This window comes from Anopheles maculipalpis, chromosome 3RL (assembly GCF_943734695.1).
Source record: "Anopheles maculipalpis chromosome 3RL, idAnoMacuDA_375_x, whole genome shotgun sequence".
Classification (NCBI taxonomy): Eukaryota; Metazoa; Arthropoda; class Insecta; order Diptera; family Culicidae; genus Anopheles; species Anopheles maculipalpis.
Window position 1 is genome coordinate 67,677,846 of NC_064872.1, and position 14,283 is coordinate 67,692,128.

General features: G+C 47.6%; 3 protein-coding genes across 6 annotated transcripts in view; 2 read left to right on the forward strand and 1 right to left on the reverse strand.

Moving 5' to 3' along the window:
• The window catches only part of LOC126561295 (supervillin), a 137,323-nt gene extending 123,399 nt beyond the window's left edge, over positions 1 to 13,924 (forward strand). For all 4 annotated transcript variants that reach the window (XM_050217339.1, XM_050217340.1, XM_050217338.1 and 1 more), the window contains 5 exons: positions 3,311 to 3,812; positions 8,281 to 8,431; positions 8,515 to 9,291; positions 9,757 to 12,221; positions 13,684 to 13,924. In XM_050217339.1, the coding sequence (XP_050073296.1) occupies positions 3,311 to 3,812; positions 8,281 to 8,431; positions 8,515 to 9,291; positions 9,757 to 12,221; positions 13,684 to 13,923 (4,135 nt within the window). In that variant the 3' untranslated portion in view covers position 13,924. The remainder of the gene's footprint in view (positions 1 to 3,310; positions 3,813 to 8,280; positions 8,432 to 8,514; positions 9,292 to 9,756; positions 12,222 to 13,683) is intronic.
• Positions 1 to 14,283, reverse strand: part of LOC126562971 (eukaryotic translation initiation factor 4E1) — a 436,138-nt gene that overhangs the window by 125,412 nt on the left and 296,443 nt on the right. The gene's annotated exons all lie outside the window — the stretch shown is intronic.
• LOC126563070 (protein lethal(2)essential for life-like) overlaps positions 1 to 14,283 on the forward strand; it is a 566,897-nt gene that overhangs the window by 39,778 nt on the left and 512,836 nt on the right. The window lies entirely within an intron of this gene.

Here is a 14,283-nt window from a genome sequence, read left to right on the forward strand (position 1 = left end):
GGTTCAACGACGAAAGGTGCATCCATTTCTCCTGATCTAACCACAACTTCACCGCAAGTCTAGCCGCCACAAGGGTTCAAGGCTCCCGGTCTACCCTCGCGACTCCGCAACTTCACCACCATTCCACCTACCAGAGACTACGGATAATGAAAGGGTGCACACGACGGACCGACCCGTCCCGATGACAACACTGTACACTGCACCTGGTGGGCTGAGTTGGTGTACTGGATTGTGCAATTAAAGAAAATGAGCTTCTTCAACAGGAAGCGCTTGGACGGAAGAAGACACTCAGAGGGACCACCACCAGACAACGCGTTAGCGTGTGTCTTTTGTTTACATATCGCTACTTCGGGTTGCAGAAAAGTGCTTAACCCCGCGCATTCTTTGCTTACGATACATTGTGGTTAAAGGGTTGCGATTGTTTTTGTCTTCCCATTTATTGAGATGCGATAATGTGAAGATGAGTAATTAGCGAAGCGGGAGTTGCATTGGTTTTTGTTATTCTCCTTTCTAGAATGTTGATGATGCTTTAAAGCTGCGCGTCATGTAGAAAATCAGTCACGCTATAATGTGCGTATTGCTATCCGCGGCCATACCTCCATTGTGCAAATAAATGCAACTTTGTGTAAGGCTGTAGCTCTTCGAGGGCTCATTGAAAATAATGATCCATTTTACATTGTTCAAACCACCCTTCTGTGTCCGGGCGTCTGCTACCAAATCGGTGCTCTTTGGTGGCCTTTTTAGCATATTCGAAAGATGATCTCTAGTCCTTGGATGGATGTTTGGCGAGCCTTAAGAAGCGCTGGGTGAAAGAGAACACGGTCAAAGTCAATAATGCTAAATCATCGATTACTGTGCATCCCGTTATGTGGACCATAATGAACCTATCAGCTTTGGAGAATCGGTCGTGCCGTGGAAGAGGAGTGTCGTTCGGCATTGGAAAGCCCACCGACGTCACCCTATTTTATGGTGTTTGCTCTCGTGACCGTGACCCTCTCGTGTCTGCCTGCCAATCCGTACGATCTAAGGGCGAAAAGCGAACAGTGGGAGACAAAAATTATGAACTATTCTCGTTGTTTTTGTGTGCCGATGAATCTGTTTTCTCAGGGAAAACTTATGAGTCATCGTCATCATCTCGTTCGAGCTTCCTTGTATTCAGCCAACAACAACAAAAAAGCATTTGATAAAGGAAAGGTTAATGGGTTATAATGGTGTGTATGTGTGCGACCCGTATCTTCTAGCCACAGTTTTCAATCGCCACACGAATGACCCATCAAAGTACTTAATGTTTCTTCTGGTCACCAAACAAAAAAAAGCCAATAATAACCCTTTCGAACACGCTCAACCTTTGAAGCAAAGAGCTTTGCGTGTTTAGCGATACGCGCTTAGCGTTGTTTGATTTATTGTTGACGGCTGCCATGTTCCTTTCCCTCATGCGAATCCGCCCCAGTGGTCCATGGACCTTGAAATATGCGAAAAATGTACATTCCGACAGAATGGTGGCGTGAACGGGTAAACGGATGGATTATTACTTCCCATGTCACACCCATTTGCCAAATTTGTCCATTGCATGTGAGTGTGTCGTATGCCGAGGTTGCATAACACACAACACCCGTCATGTTCACATATGGCCGCACGTGTGATGTTTTGTGACCACCTTCGCTGTGCGTCCCGCGAAAAGACGCTACCGATGGGTGGCAGTAAAGATGGAGATGTTTATAGCCCGTGTGTGAGTGATGTGTGACAGAGTGGTTATGATAGGAAGGAGCAGAATGAATCATATGTTGGGCTATGACAAGCTTCGTTTTTTCATGCACGTAAAAAATTTACTTCCAGCTGGAAGTAATAATTAATAATTATCAGGAACTGTATATCTCTTGTTAATGATCGTCACGATCGACTTGTTTGCAAAGAATACTAATCGTTGTCTACCATTGGGTAATGTATTCTAAACAGATTTACAGCGTTTCGATCCATATAATGGATCTTTTGGATCATCTGCCCAGTGGTGTTGACTGCGGTGTTGATATTTATGAGGTAGGATCGGAGTTCAAAACCCATCCGAACCATTCTTCCGTATCGAACCACGTGGTATCAACAAGTTTAGGAAGTCATTTGATGGCCAACACGTCCTAGAAGGTCGTAAAGCAAAGGAAAGAATGGAACTTTTAAATATATCAGTGGTTTTTTTCAACCGGTTAGTGGATTTTTGCAAACTTCTTGGTGGAATTTTGCAACTATATAGGGGAGTTTTGCATTCAATTAGGGGAAATTTATAACTCGGCTGTGGAATCTTGCAAACAGTTGATGATTTACACCGAGCTTTAGGAGCTTCACTGTTAGTGTTTGGTTTGGATTACATTAGTCGTATCATTCAAATTTCACCGGGTTTTGTTGTAAAATTTCACTTGAAAATGTGTTCTTTAAACCATAGCTCACTGCTCACCAATCACTGCTTCTTTAAACCATAGCTGACGCCTCTCAAAATTACTTTCAGTAAAAATACAATTTCAAAATTCCTGGAAATGGGAAATTATTACTAAATCAGCTCAAGAAGAGTTCATAGTATTACGTCGTAAAGTTGTAATAAAAATATATAAAAAAATATTATTTAAAAGATTTTCTGAAGCGATTTTACAGTACAAAATTTTATGGATCCAAATCCTGTAGTGTAGACAATGTTCCTCGGGTCATAGAACAAGTATCTCAATGCTTAAAACAATCAGAAATTTTCGGGAAGAACGAACAATCCAAACATTTTACGTCTTACTACGTCTCGTCATTGGATCGAAAATAGCGTATTGTTTTAAACATGGAGACACTTGTTTTGTGACCTGAGAAACACTGCCATCATCCAACACATATGAATGGGACATATGAAGTCCTAACAAAATACAGTTGTGTGGGATATGGTTTATTTTTCCGGGCAGATGATTGATTTCCGCGTAGCATGATACAAGGTCTCTTGTTGTCGAGCCTTGTTGTCATCCATACACTACTAAAGCTAACCTGTATGCGTTGGAAGTAGCTTCATTAGTGTCACGACCATTGATAGTGATTGATGTGCAGTGTTGAGGAATAAATTAGCACCTAGTGTCCATCCCTGTAGTGTCTCAGGAACAAACTGAGCTAGAACTAATCTGAATATTCGTTCATTGCAGCATAAAAATAATTGCCATGCTTTAGCTCGGTCCGTCGGTCCGTCGGTCGGTGGCAAACAAAACAAACCTAACCGTCCTCATCCCTGTGGTGCTGAATATTAATCATTTGTTTTTCGTTCTTTTCCTTTTGACGCGTTTCCCATTTCCAGCTACAAGCAGCAACAGTTGATTAAAAGCAAAAGCCAATCCGAGCTTGCCACCTTCATACCGGCGTCGGCAATCATCTACCACAACACAGCAAACAACGCACCGCCGAATGTAGCCGGCAGTATCATCGGCAGCAGTAGTAATGCACTCGGTGGGCCTGCACCACTATTACCACCATCGGCGCCAGCAACAGCACTAGCGAGCTACTATCAGCCGGAGCAGAATAATAACAACAACAACAGTACCCAGCTTCTGCAGCAGCATAGCTTCGGCCACCGGGGTTCCGGGCAGCAGGAGAACGAAGATTTCAGCTTCCCAGTGTTCGGTACGTTGCGCCGTTGTTTGACCGAGGAAATGCGCCCCGATCAGGACGGTGCAATGGTGAAGAGTGTCTCCATTGCCGAGCGGCTGGCGGCACTCAAGAAGAGCGGCGAGGACGATTGGCGCAGGCGCGTCACCAAGAAGGATGTGCCCGATGATGTGCGGCGGGAAAATCTTGTCAATGTAAGTATTAAGTCAATTTCGTCAATAGAGGAAAGGAACTGTTCAAACCGTCGTCTTGTACCATGTAACGCTTTACGCGTTGAACAGCGAATTGCATACCTTTAGGCGCTTAACCGTGTAACGCGTTTGAGGTGGGGGAGACGGTTTTGGAATCGTTTTGCGCGCGATTTAATTTCCAAAACAAGGTGGAATTTTGATGATCCCCGATGTTGACTGTTAACCTTGAACGTTTCGTTCACTTTACCCGATCTTGGTTCCTCTTCATTTCGGATCGGAACCAGAAGCAAAACAACCAGTTTTCGTTGCTTCGTTTTGTTCGCCTGTTCGAAGATCAACTTATGCTCTTCTTCTCAGTCAGTTATGTTTTGCTAGTGAGGCGTGTTTTAACCCTCAGAATCCGCATTAAGCTGCGGTAATGTTGGGATGTTCTGCTGTACTGTTCTGAAATGTTTGATTCGGATTCAGAGTTTGCATGTTAATTTGCATTTTAATTGTTTGCCCATTTGCTTCTGGGCAAGAGAAGCACTTACTGCGCGATCTGCGTTTGCACAGCGTACTGTTTTGTTTGTTCGGTGTGATCGTCTAGAATGTAGATCGTACGCTCGGCAATGGTTGAGTACCGGGTGCCGGTACGAGCTCTGGAGTACGAGCAACATATTGCTTTGCTACGGGTCACTTCAGTTGCGAATGTGGAATGCTTGATTACTTGCCTTTTACGTTGCATACGGCATCAGCAGCAGACCTAGGGAAAGGCGTGAAACGTGAAGAGATCAGCGCTGTCTGCTCTGAAGCTGAAGATCTCTTCGGGTGTGTCCATCAAGTAGTAGTAAAACAAACGATTGCATTTATCTTCGAATGCAACGCTGCGTGTTCCAATAATAGCCCTTCGCCGGGATGGTATCTGAGGGCAATGATCAATGTTACTCATTTGTTACCGTTTGTTTGATGATTGGAATGCTAGTCTCATTCATGGAATGCATAATGTTGTTCCACCACGAAAGCATCACGATCAGCGAATGGAAACATGCACACAGACACTCACAAAAAGCGAAAACTCATCTTCTGTTGAAGTATTTATTGATTCACCTGCATCAATCTGTAGCTGTGGCCATTACCATCGGTGGTAGTCAACGTCGCTCTTTACCGGCTCTGCCTAGATAAGATAGCAAAACAACACAACAGGACGGCGGCGGCGACTCGGGAGGCTCTCCATGCGTGCGAGGTGGTGCATCATCAATCAAGTTCAAACAACGTAAAAGCGACGCAACCTAAGCGCAACACGCGCACAAAGACATCGACGATGATTACTCAGTATCGGGCCGGTATGGGATCGGATCGCACCATCGCGCCCTCGACTGGAGCTTCCCATATCAGCGAGACGCAGTGTATAGCAGTGTCCAGCAGTGCACGTACATATAGAAGCATATCAGCACACACGCACACACGATCGAGGCTAGTGGTTTCTGTGTGTTTTGCTTCAAAGTTGAAGTCGCCTTCAAACCAAAACAACGGCGCGGTAAAAAAAAAAAAAACACCAAGAATCGTACGCCGCACGACGGAACGACGCAAACTGGTTCAGTTGTATCCTGTTCGCGCTCAGTTGCTGACGCGTGCGCGTTGAATGGAGTTGGTGATCGGTCGGAACACAATCAACAAACAGCCAGCAGAGCCATACAGAGTAGAAGTAGGGTTTTGAATTTCGCGGAACCGCTTATTAAGTGCGTAAAGTGAGCGAGAGAGTTCGGCGGGCAAAACCCCATACTTCCCTGAAGCGATCGTCTTCTCCGTGCAACATGAATCATACGTTGGAATTCAGTGGTGCCAGTCGGATCGGCGACAGTCGCTATTGGGAAGCAGCGATCACGTTCGCTACTCATCTCGGGACGTTTCTGCAAGCATTAGTCATCCCGGCGCTGTTGGTGATCGGAGTGCAATTTGCGGTACAGCTTTACAACGCCGTTCGCCGGGAGGCTTTACGACAGCTTCAACAGCACGTAGATGCACTGCACCAAGACCGGCAGCGGTTGATCGAGGAGATCAAGCTTGATCTGCTCCGGACGCTAAACAAAGGCACGAAGGATTCGGATGCGGTTGGGGGTGGTGGTGGTAACGCGACGTTTGTCGTTTCTGCAAAAACTTCCGCAAAAGAATGTGAAAAACCGACTGTAGAGAAGCGACTAACATCATCCCCGCTGAGGGCAAATAGCGTTGGTGGTGAGGACACCACTACGGGCAGATCTAATCAGAGTACCGGCGAAAGACGACCTACGACGGTGCCCTCTTCATCGAACCGCACCGAATGGGCCACTCGTCGGTTAGATCGTAAAGAGTGCAGCAACATTGTGAATGAAATCATTTATCAAATTCAATCAGGCACTCGAAAGGCGGAAGATGGCGTCAGGCCTACGAAAAGCGCAGTTCTGGAGGATGACAATAGGGATGGAACATGTGGCGGAAATGCGGAAGACTCTGCCGTACTGCGGGATGTGCATCGTCGGAATGTTGTGGCCCGCATGAAAACTCTCTTTGAGCAACCGACGACGTTGGAGCGACCTAAGACGACCTCCGTAAAGTTCCGCAGTTCTGTTACACCGGACAAGCAACCGCCAGCGGAGGCAGCGCTGAAACATTTCAGCAGTGTGGTGAACATACTACGACGGCACGAACCACCGTCCTATCCTTCGCGTACGATCAGTGCTAGTTTGGAGAACTTACGACCATCGGGTGGTGGACAGTTTCTGAAAGCTTCATCGGAACCTCCGACCATGATTAGACTGCGGCGACGTATACGATCGCAGCACAGCCTTTCGGAATCGGTTGAAGACATTCTGGAAACGGAACGATTCTCTAAACGATTGTCCCAGTACTCGATTAGTGATCTGCTCGACGAGGAAGACGATGACAGTCGGAAGCGGAATATGTCCGATCGGTACAGTGGTGGTGAAACGAAAACATTCAATGGCGTTCCGTACGATCGTGTTTCGCGAGGTCTCAAGACCCTGTCAACGTTTTCACTGTCCGAGCTACTGCAGGATGAAGAGACAGTCGACGGGACGGAGGAGCCGGAAGTGGTGCTACGTAGATCGAAACCAACGGTCACACCACCCGCCGCATATCGCAATGCCGTGGATAACATCGAGCAGATTCTAATTGCGGAAAATCTTTCGAAAGACTACTGGAAGTATTCCATCTCGAACTTGCTCGATTGCATGGAGCAGGAGGAAGAGCGGAACCCACTTAACCTGGTGCTGTAAAGCACCCTTAGTACAACACCTAAGCTAAGCTCTAGCCTGCCCCGTAGCTGGAAGCTTATCTTTGTGCACGGTGCGGGTGTTTTCTGGTGAACTGCTTGAGAAAATCACCTCCAGAGGGGCTTAAGACTGATAGCGAGCGTACTGTGTGAAACTGCCCCATGTAACCCAGAGGATATCCGTCGTAGTGAGTAGCAGACCAACGTGTCTAGGTTTGGTGTCAAGGCAGCTTTTGAGTTTGAGTTGAGGACAACTAAAAACAGAAGAAGAAAAAGTCAATTCCGTGAAGGCTGTGATTGGATTTATTGTATGTCGCTGCACCAACGGTTGTAACTGTATGTGCGTCGTGAGTGATGAAGCATTATTATTTTTATATAAATATTGTGTTGCAACTGTAAGTGTAAGGCGACAGTGGCAGAGTGACGTAAGCCACTGCAAGAAACTACGGGGAAGGTGTTTTACTGTACATAAGGAAGTGGAAGAGTTCCCTTTAACCCTATCCAAACGAACTACAAAAGCGATAAACTACAACATCAACACTTTTATCGATGCAAAGCGGATGGTATGCGATGTCGGATCTGCGACGCCAGGTAATTGAAATAGAGGACGAGGTGTGGCCGATTTTATGTGCGGTGAGGGTTCGACCTTTAAGGTCATATTTCAAATGACAATCAGTGTCTCGCAAACGACTCGATTAATGGTGTGGCTTGATGAGCTATCGAACCATGCGGAAATTCGTAATAATAATAATGATGATGGAGAGATAAAAAGCGTTCGGTCTCTTTTGCGACTGTGTCAACCACGCCCAAAGACAACAACACTGATTGGGGTTACGATCGCACGCTGGTAGCGATATTTACCCCATGACTCCCCCTATGCTCGTCGTTTAACCTCCCGAGAGGGAGAGACACAAGCAAAGGCAGTAGACGATAAAATTGGTTACAGTTGAAGATGATGTGAGAGGTCCACCAAAAACACCCATTTACTGTCATTAATTTCTTAATTAGCCATGACTGTAATGATGGATGATATCAACGATATCGTATACGGGTTACATTACACTTTGGGTCTTTTTTCCTCTCTGTCCGTATCCGTAACATTTAGCTTATCTTATTCGCACTCTGAAGTATCGTTACTTTTTTTTCTCGCATGCGCTTAGTAAACAGATAACGATTGTCGTCTAATATACCATCTTTCCGACACCTTGACGTTTACAGAATGCACTCATCGTTGCCAAGTCCCACGAGAGCCCAGTGAAAAACAACTCACCACGACCGTTCAGTCGGCCGGCGGATCTGGAGGGTGGCAACATCTCTGACCGGTTGGGTAAGATCAAAACGTCGTCGGAAAATTGGAAAAATCGTGTCGGTAAGTAGACGGATGCTTATTAGTGGTTTCTAGTGAAGAAAAAAAAAACGCTAATTTGATAACATTGATCCTTGCTCTTGCAGAACTCTCCGATGCGACCAACTTCACCGTGGCGGGCCGCATGGCAGCCACGAAATCACCCAAACTACCGTTCATCAAGTCGGACACGAAGCAATCACCCGCCATGAATGTGTTCCGCAGTGTTAACCCACCGCAGCTCGGACTCTCGAAAAGTCCCTCGATGATGGTGTCCTCCGTGGTCACCTCATCCACCGTGTATGGACAACCGCAACAGCAGCTGCCGGCGGCACCTGCATTCGGCAGCAGACCCACCAGTGTTCCGGCACAACAATTTTCTAGTCCCGCTCCGGCCCTGTTCCAGCAACAGCAAAGCCAACAGCAGCAACACCGAGTCGTCGAAAGTCTTATGAAACGTAGCATCAGTGTGCCAGGTGTACCGACCGGTGATCTCAAAACGCATGCGACCGGTTCGAAGGTCGCCATTCCGAAGCTGGATGACGAAAGTTTCGGTTCGTTCTTCGGGAAGGTCACGGCAGCACCAACGAACGGTGGTACCGGGTTCTCGAGCACGATCATGACCAGTAACAGCATTAACAGCAGCAGCAGCAGTACGATGATGAGTAACAGTACCGATGTTATGATCGGGGATCTCGATACACTGAAGACCACCGGCGAGAAGCTGTCCCACAAGAAGGTGGTACAGGGACCCCGGGGACGGCGTGCAATGTCGCGTAATCCGCTGAAGACACTGGCCGCCCGTGATGACCTGCAGACGGAGTATACCGAAATTAAGACCGGTATCGCCGACAAGGAGATGCGAAGACTTAAACTTGAAGCAAGTAAGTGATCGGTTGAGATTGATTTTGGATTGAATCTACCACCACCCTTGAGTACCTTGAGTGTGAACTAGCGTGCGTGTGTGTGTGTGTGTGTGCATGTGTGTGTGCGTGTCTGTGCGAGCTTGTGCGAGCTTTGCAGCAATAGTAGTTTCGAACATCCGCCTATATTAGATGGAATCCTTCCACTAGGGAAAGAATCTCCGAAAAAGGGTGATGTGTTGGAGCTTGCTGTGCTTAACCGCCGCGCTGCATCCCCAGCTCTATCTTCTCAATGCACATTCCCCCTTCCCCCTCCCCGCCCTCCCCCCTTTAACCAATGAATGTTACACCGTTGTTTTGTGTCCCAAATGGCTAACCTGGGCTGGCTGGCATGGTGGCGATCCTGCCGCTTGTGTCGCCTTGCCTTTTCTTTGTGTTTTTTCTCTCTTTCTCTCCTTTCATCCCTCATTAATTCCCCCACTCTAGTTGCCAAAAGTAGCAATCTGGCCGTAGAAGCGCTAGCCGGCTTAGCGTCCGTTGAAGATTTCAAATCGGTCAGTCTCAAGTCTAGCTCGCTGCCGCTGAATCAGTCGTTTGTCCCGTACAAACCGCTGATGTTGCTGCAGGTGAAGGGCCGTCGGCATGCGCAGACGCGCCTGGTAGAACCGGTGGCCCGCTCGGTGAATCGGGGCGATTGCTTCATCCTCGTCACAGCCGATCGGCTGTTCGCCTTTCTCGGCCAGTATGCCAACGTGATCGAGCGATCGCGCTGCAAAGAAATCTGTGATCAGATCGTGCGCGACAAGGATCTTGGTTGTGGGGCGACCAGCGTGACGCTGCTAAGCGATGGAGCTAGCAGTGGTGCTGGACGGCAGGCACGCGAATTCTGGAAGCTGCTCGGACGTGGACAGGAGGATGAAGGGACGGAGGTTTGCGATTCCGGGCATGCCGATGAGGACGAGCTGTTCGAGTCGTGTCTGATCGAGACGAACATGGTGTACGAGTTCGAGGATGATGCATTGGTCCCGGTGGAGGAGTATTGGGGTGCGATTCCAAAAATTGCGATGCTCGACCCTCGGAAGGTGCTGGTGTTTGATTTTGGATCGGAAATGTACGTGTGGAGTGGCAAGAATGCTCCGACTGAGGGTAAACGAGCCGCCTTGAGGTTGGCCCAGGAACTGTACGGTGGAAGTTACAGCTACGAGGAATGTCAGCTAAATCCGCTCAACTTCTCGGAATTGGCTGGTGATCGTCAGCGTGATGCAAGACGCCTGTCTAAAGTGGGAAACAATCGACCGGAATGGTGTTTGGTTGCGCGCGTAACGCAACACATGGAAACGGTACTGTTTCGCGAGAAGTTCCTCGATTGGCCGGACGTGACGGTTCACTTCCGTGAGGATTGCGGTAATGGTGACGGGTCGACTCCACTTGGTGCGGAAATTAAGCCGCTGGACGGCAATCAACTTTACCGCGGGAACGAACCATACCATGAACCGAACCTGGTGCTAGAGAACTCCAACCTTGGACGAGGTGATTTCTACTACGATCAGGACTCGATGCGTCACTTCGATGTACGCACAACATCCGTCACGCAGTGGGAAATCGATGAGTACGAGTACAAGGAGATCGATGGTACATCGCAGGGACATTTTTACGCTGACGAAAGCTACACCGTGCGCTGGATGTATCAGATTAGTGTGACGGTGCGTGAGCTAAGTGGCAAGGTGTCTAACCGTAGTACCGTGGTTGGACGAGACCGGTGCGCTTACTTCTGCTGGCATGGTAAGGATGCGTCAGCGAACGAGAAGGGTGCTGCCGCACTGCTCACGGTCGAACTGGACAAGGAAAAGGGTTCGCAGGTGCGTGTTGCCCAAGGACAAGAGACGGCCGCTTTTGTGCGACTATTCAAGGTTATGTTCATTCACCGAAGTAAGCGTGTGCCGAAGAGCGGATGGCGTCTGTACATGATTACGGGCAATTTCGACGAGGAAACGATGTGTACGGAGGTGGAAGGATGCAGTATGAGACAGTTGCGTTCCCGGGCCACGATGCTTTTGGTGCACGGCGAGCGTGGAAGAGTGTTGCTCTGGCAGGGATGTAAGGCACTGCCACACGCGAAGGAAGTGGCGGCTAATGTGGTTCGCTTGGTGCTCGAACAAAAGAGTCCGGAGCTGTTCGACGAGACGCTTTCCAATTTGAGTTCCTCCGTTGTGGATGAGGGTCATGAGACGAGCGAATTTTTCGATGCTGTTGGTGGTCAAAATCGTCACCATTATCACAGTTTGCTCGGTTCGGAGCAAAACTACGACTTTACGCCACGCATCTTCCACCTCACAAGCATCAACAACGGGAACTTTGAGGGTACAGAACTCCAGTGTGCGCTTCGTGCAAAGGATCGTCCGACGGCGTATCCATTCCGGCAGGAGGATCTTTACTCCGCTCGGCAACCGACAATCTTCCTTATCGACAATGGACACGTGCTGTGGTTGTGGCAGGGTTGGTGGCCGAATGGGGATGAGTCGGGCAGCGATAGTGGTAGTGGTGGTGAGACGAACCACAGCAGCTTTGATAGTAACCGGTCGGGTGAGAATCGTTGGCAGGTGGAACGACGTGTCGCGATGGAAACGGCCGTTTCGTACTGGAAGGCGAAGCAGCAGCAGCAGGGCGGTGATCGTGTGATGAATGGGAATGGACATGTAGCGCCTGCTCGACTCACTTCCGCTACGGTCATCGATGAGAATGGGAACGACGAGGGGATTGATGAGGTTGATGCAAAGCCGTATGATCCACCGGCGTCGTCCACTGTGGAGCAGCAGGAGCATCAGGAAGCGATAATCTCGCATGACCTCGTGAATGGGTTCGTCGTTTGGGCTGGGCTGGAACCGCTCGAATTCATTGCCATGTTCCCGGAGTGGACCGAGCGGGACGATGTAGCAGAAATTAACGTGCAGGTAGGTCAAAAACGGGTTTTCTGGTCTCTCTTTCTCTCTATCTCTCTCTTGGTCCGCCCACTTGAGTAGAACCAATCGTGCTTTAGTTTCTCCGTACAAGGTTTGTATAAACGGTCACACGTAGACACCGCGTAAGGGCTTACTGAAATCTTCCTGATGCAGGCAATTACGTTTGGTAAGCTTATCCGATTGAAACAAGCTTCAATGTGCTTTTCGTGTTGATATCGTGTCACATACATGCCAACGTTTATACCCTTCATGTCTGTGCCCTTTTCGTCGATTGCAGTATGTGTACAGTAGTGTTCAAAATAATAGCAGTGGAACATCTTTGAACCTCAAAAGCATGACTTCAGTTAGAATAAGTTTGGGGGAGTTCTAGCAACATCCAAATCCGAAAAAAAACCTCTCAAACTTTTTGAGCAGGACTCTTGCAATATAAAGCCCAATCAATAATAAGGTCCCTTGGTAGATGTGTCATCTTCGACGGCTAACTACATGCATATTGCATGATGAGAAATCTCCTACTGCGAGGACCCTTAGTAGATGATATCTTTTCGACTGTGGAAATGTATTAGTATTCGAGGTATGTTCGTTTATTTGACATGAGCTTGAAGGGCCTTTGGTGCATCAGGGTCCATCGATTACGAGCTGTATTAGTGCTACAGATCTTCCAGAAAACGAGGTCTCATCTGTTGGATGAAAAGGTTCCTTCGACTAAGAAGTTTATCCATTTACTGCGAGGTTCCCTATTAGATGCAATAGAACCGATCGATGGTTGAACCTGAAAAGCATGACGTTGGGGACTATGATGTCTTCAGGTCGAACAAGTGCAGGTCCCTTAGACAAAGAAGTTTTTCGATTGATGAGGTCCTACGAGGCGCTTTCGTAAATAATATATCTTCGACTGTAGAAGTGTATTAGTATTCGAGGCATGTATTCTCTTCATATGGGGAATTTTCTTGGTGGACGAGGAGCATTCGACTACGAGGTGAACTCGACTACGAGGCACACCGGAGCAAAAAACCTCTTGCACTAAAAAAAGGCCTGATTGGTTAGGCGCTTCTAAACGAGTAAGGTGCTTTGCAAGACAAGACTCCAAGCCCGAGATCTTGGGTGATTGGAACGATATCTTTTGCCGTTGGATTTACAAAAACCTTGAACATTATTTAGAACACCACTGTACATCGCTGTCGATGTGTAATGAATCATTTTCCCAGAACCGTTTAACATGCTACCAATATATCGCAGTTCTTCATCACCGATCGTTCGTTCGTAAAGTAAAAGCTAGCTTTCCCTGTTTTTTGTTGTTGTTGTTACGCGTTGTTCTTAACAACTTCTGCTTTTCAATCGATGTGCCGCCTCCCTTATATCTAAATAATTCGTCCCAATCCTCCTTCATGTATTCTAAGTAATCTAACAAATCTATTCCTTGCTAATTGCGTCCGCATTTACTTCATTTTAGGATGGTCGTAAATCGACACCGCAACCCATCTACGACAGTCTATCGCTGTTGTCCCGCAAGGAGTATCCGCTGGCCGTACTGCTCGAACGTCCCCTACCGGAAGGTGTCGATCCCACCAAGCTCGAGCTATACCTACACGAACTAGACTATCCCGAGGCGCTCGGCCTAACCAAACCGGAGTACGATCAGCTGCCTGCCTGGAAGCAAACGAAGCTAAAGAAGGAACGTGGTCTGTTTTAGATAGGGGAGAAAAAAAGAACGCCATAGAATGGGAAGCAGGCACGAGAGAAAACGAGTGTTGGAATCAGTTTATAAGTTTACTAAATCTGTCAGATAGTTGGTGTTTCTTCCATGCTTTCTGTGTATTGTGAAACGAATTCTTTTGTGCTTCTTATGCGCTTGAAGCTATTCGATGATATTATTTGGGGATTGCGAAGAAAAGTTGGATTATGTTTTTGTTTCAAGTACTACTTTCGTAGCAAGATTAGCACCTTTTTCTGTCTTTTATTTAACTGATACAACCCGTAAAAAGCGTAAGAGTGTTTTATTTACTGAAGGGCAGACAAAAGTCAGATGCACGAGATGAAGAAAGGACCGTAC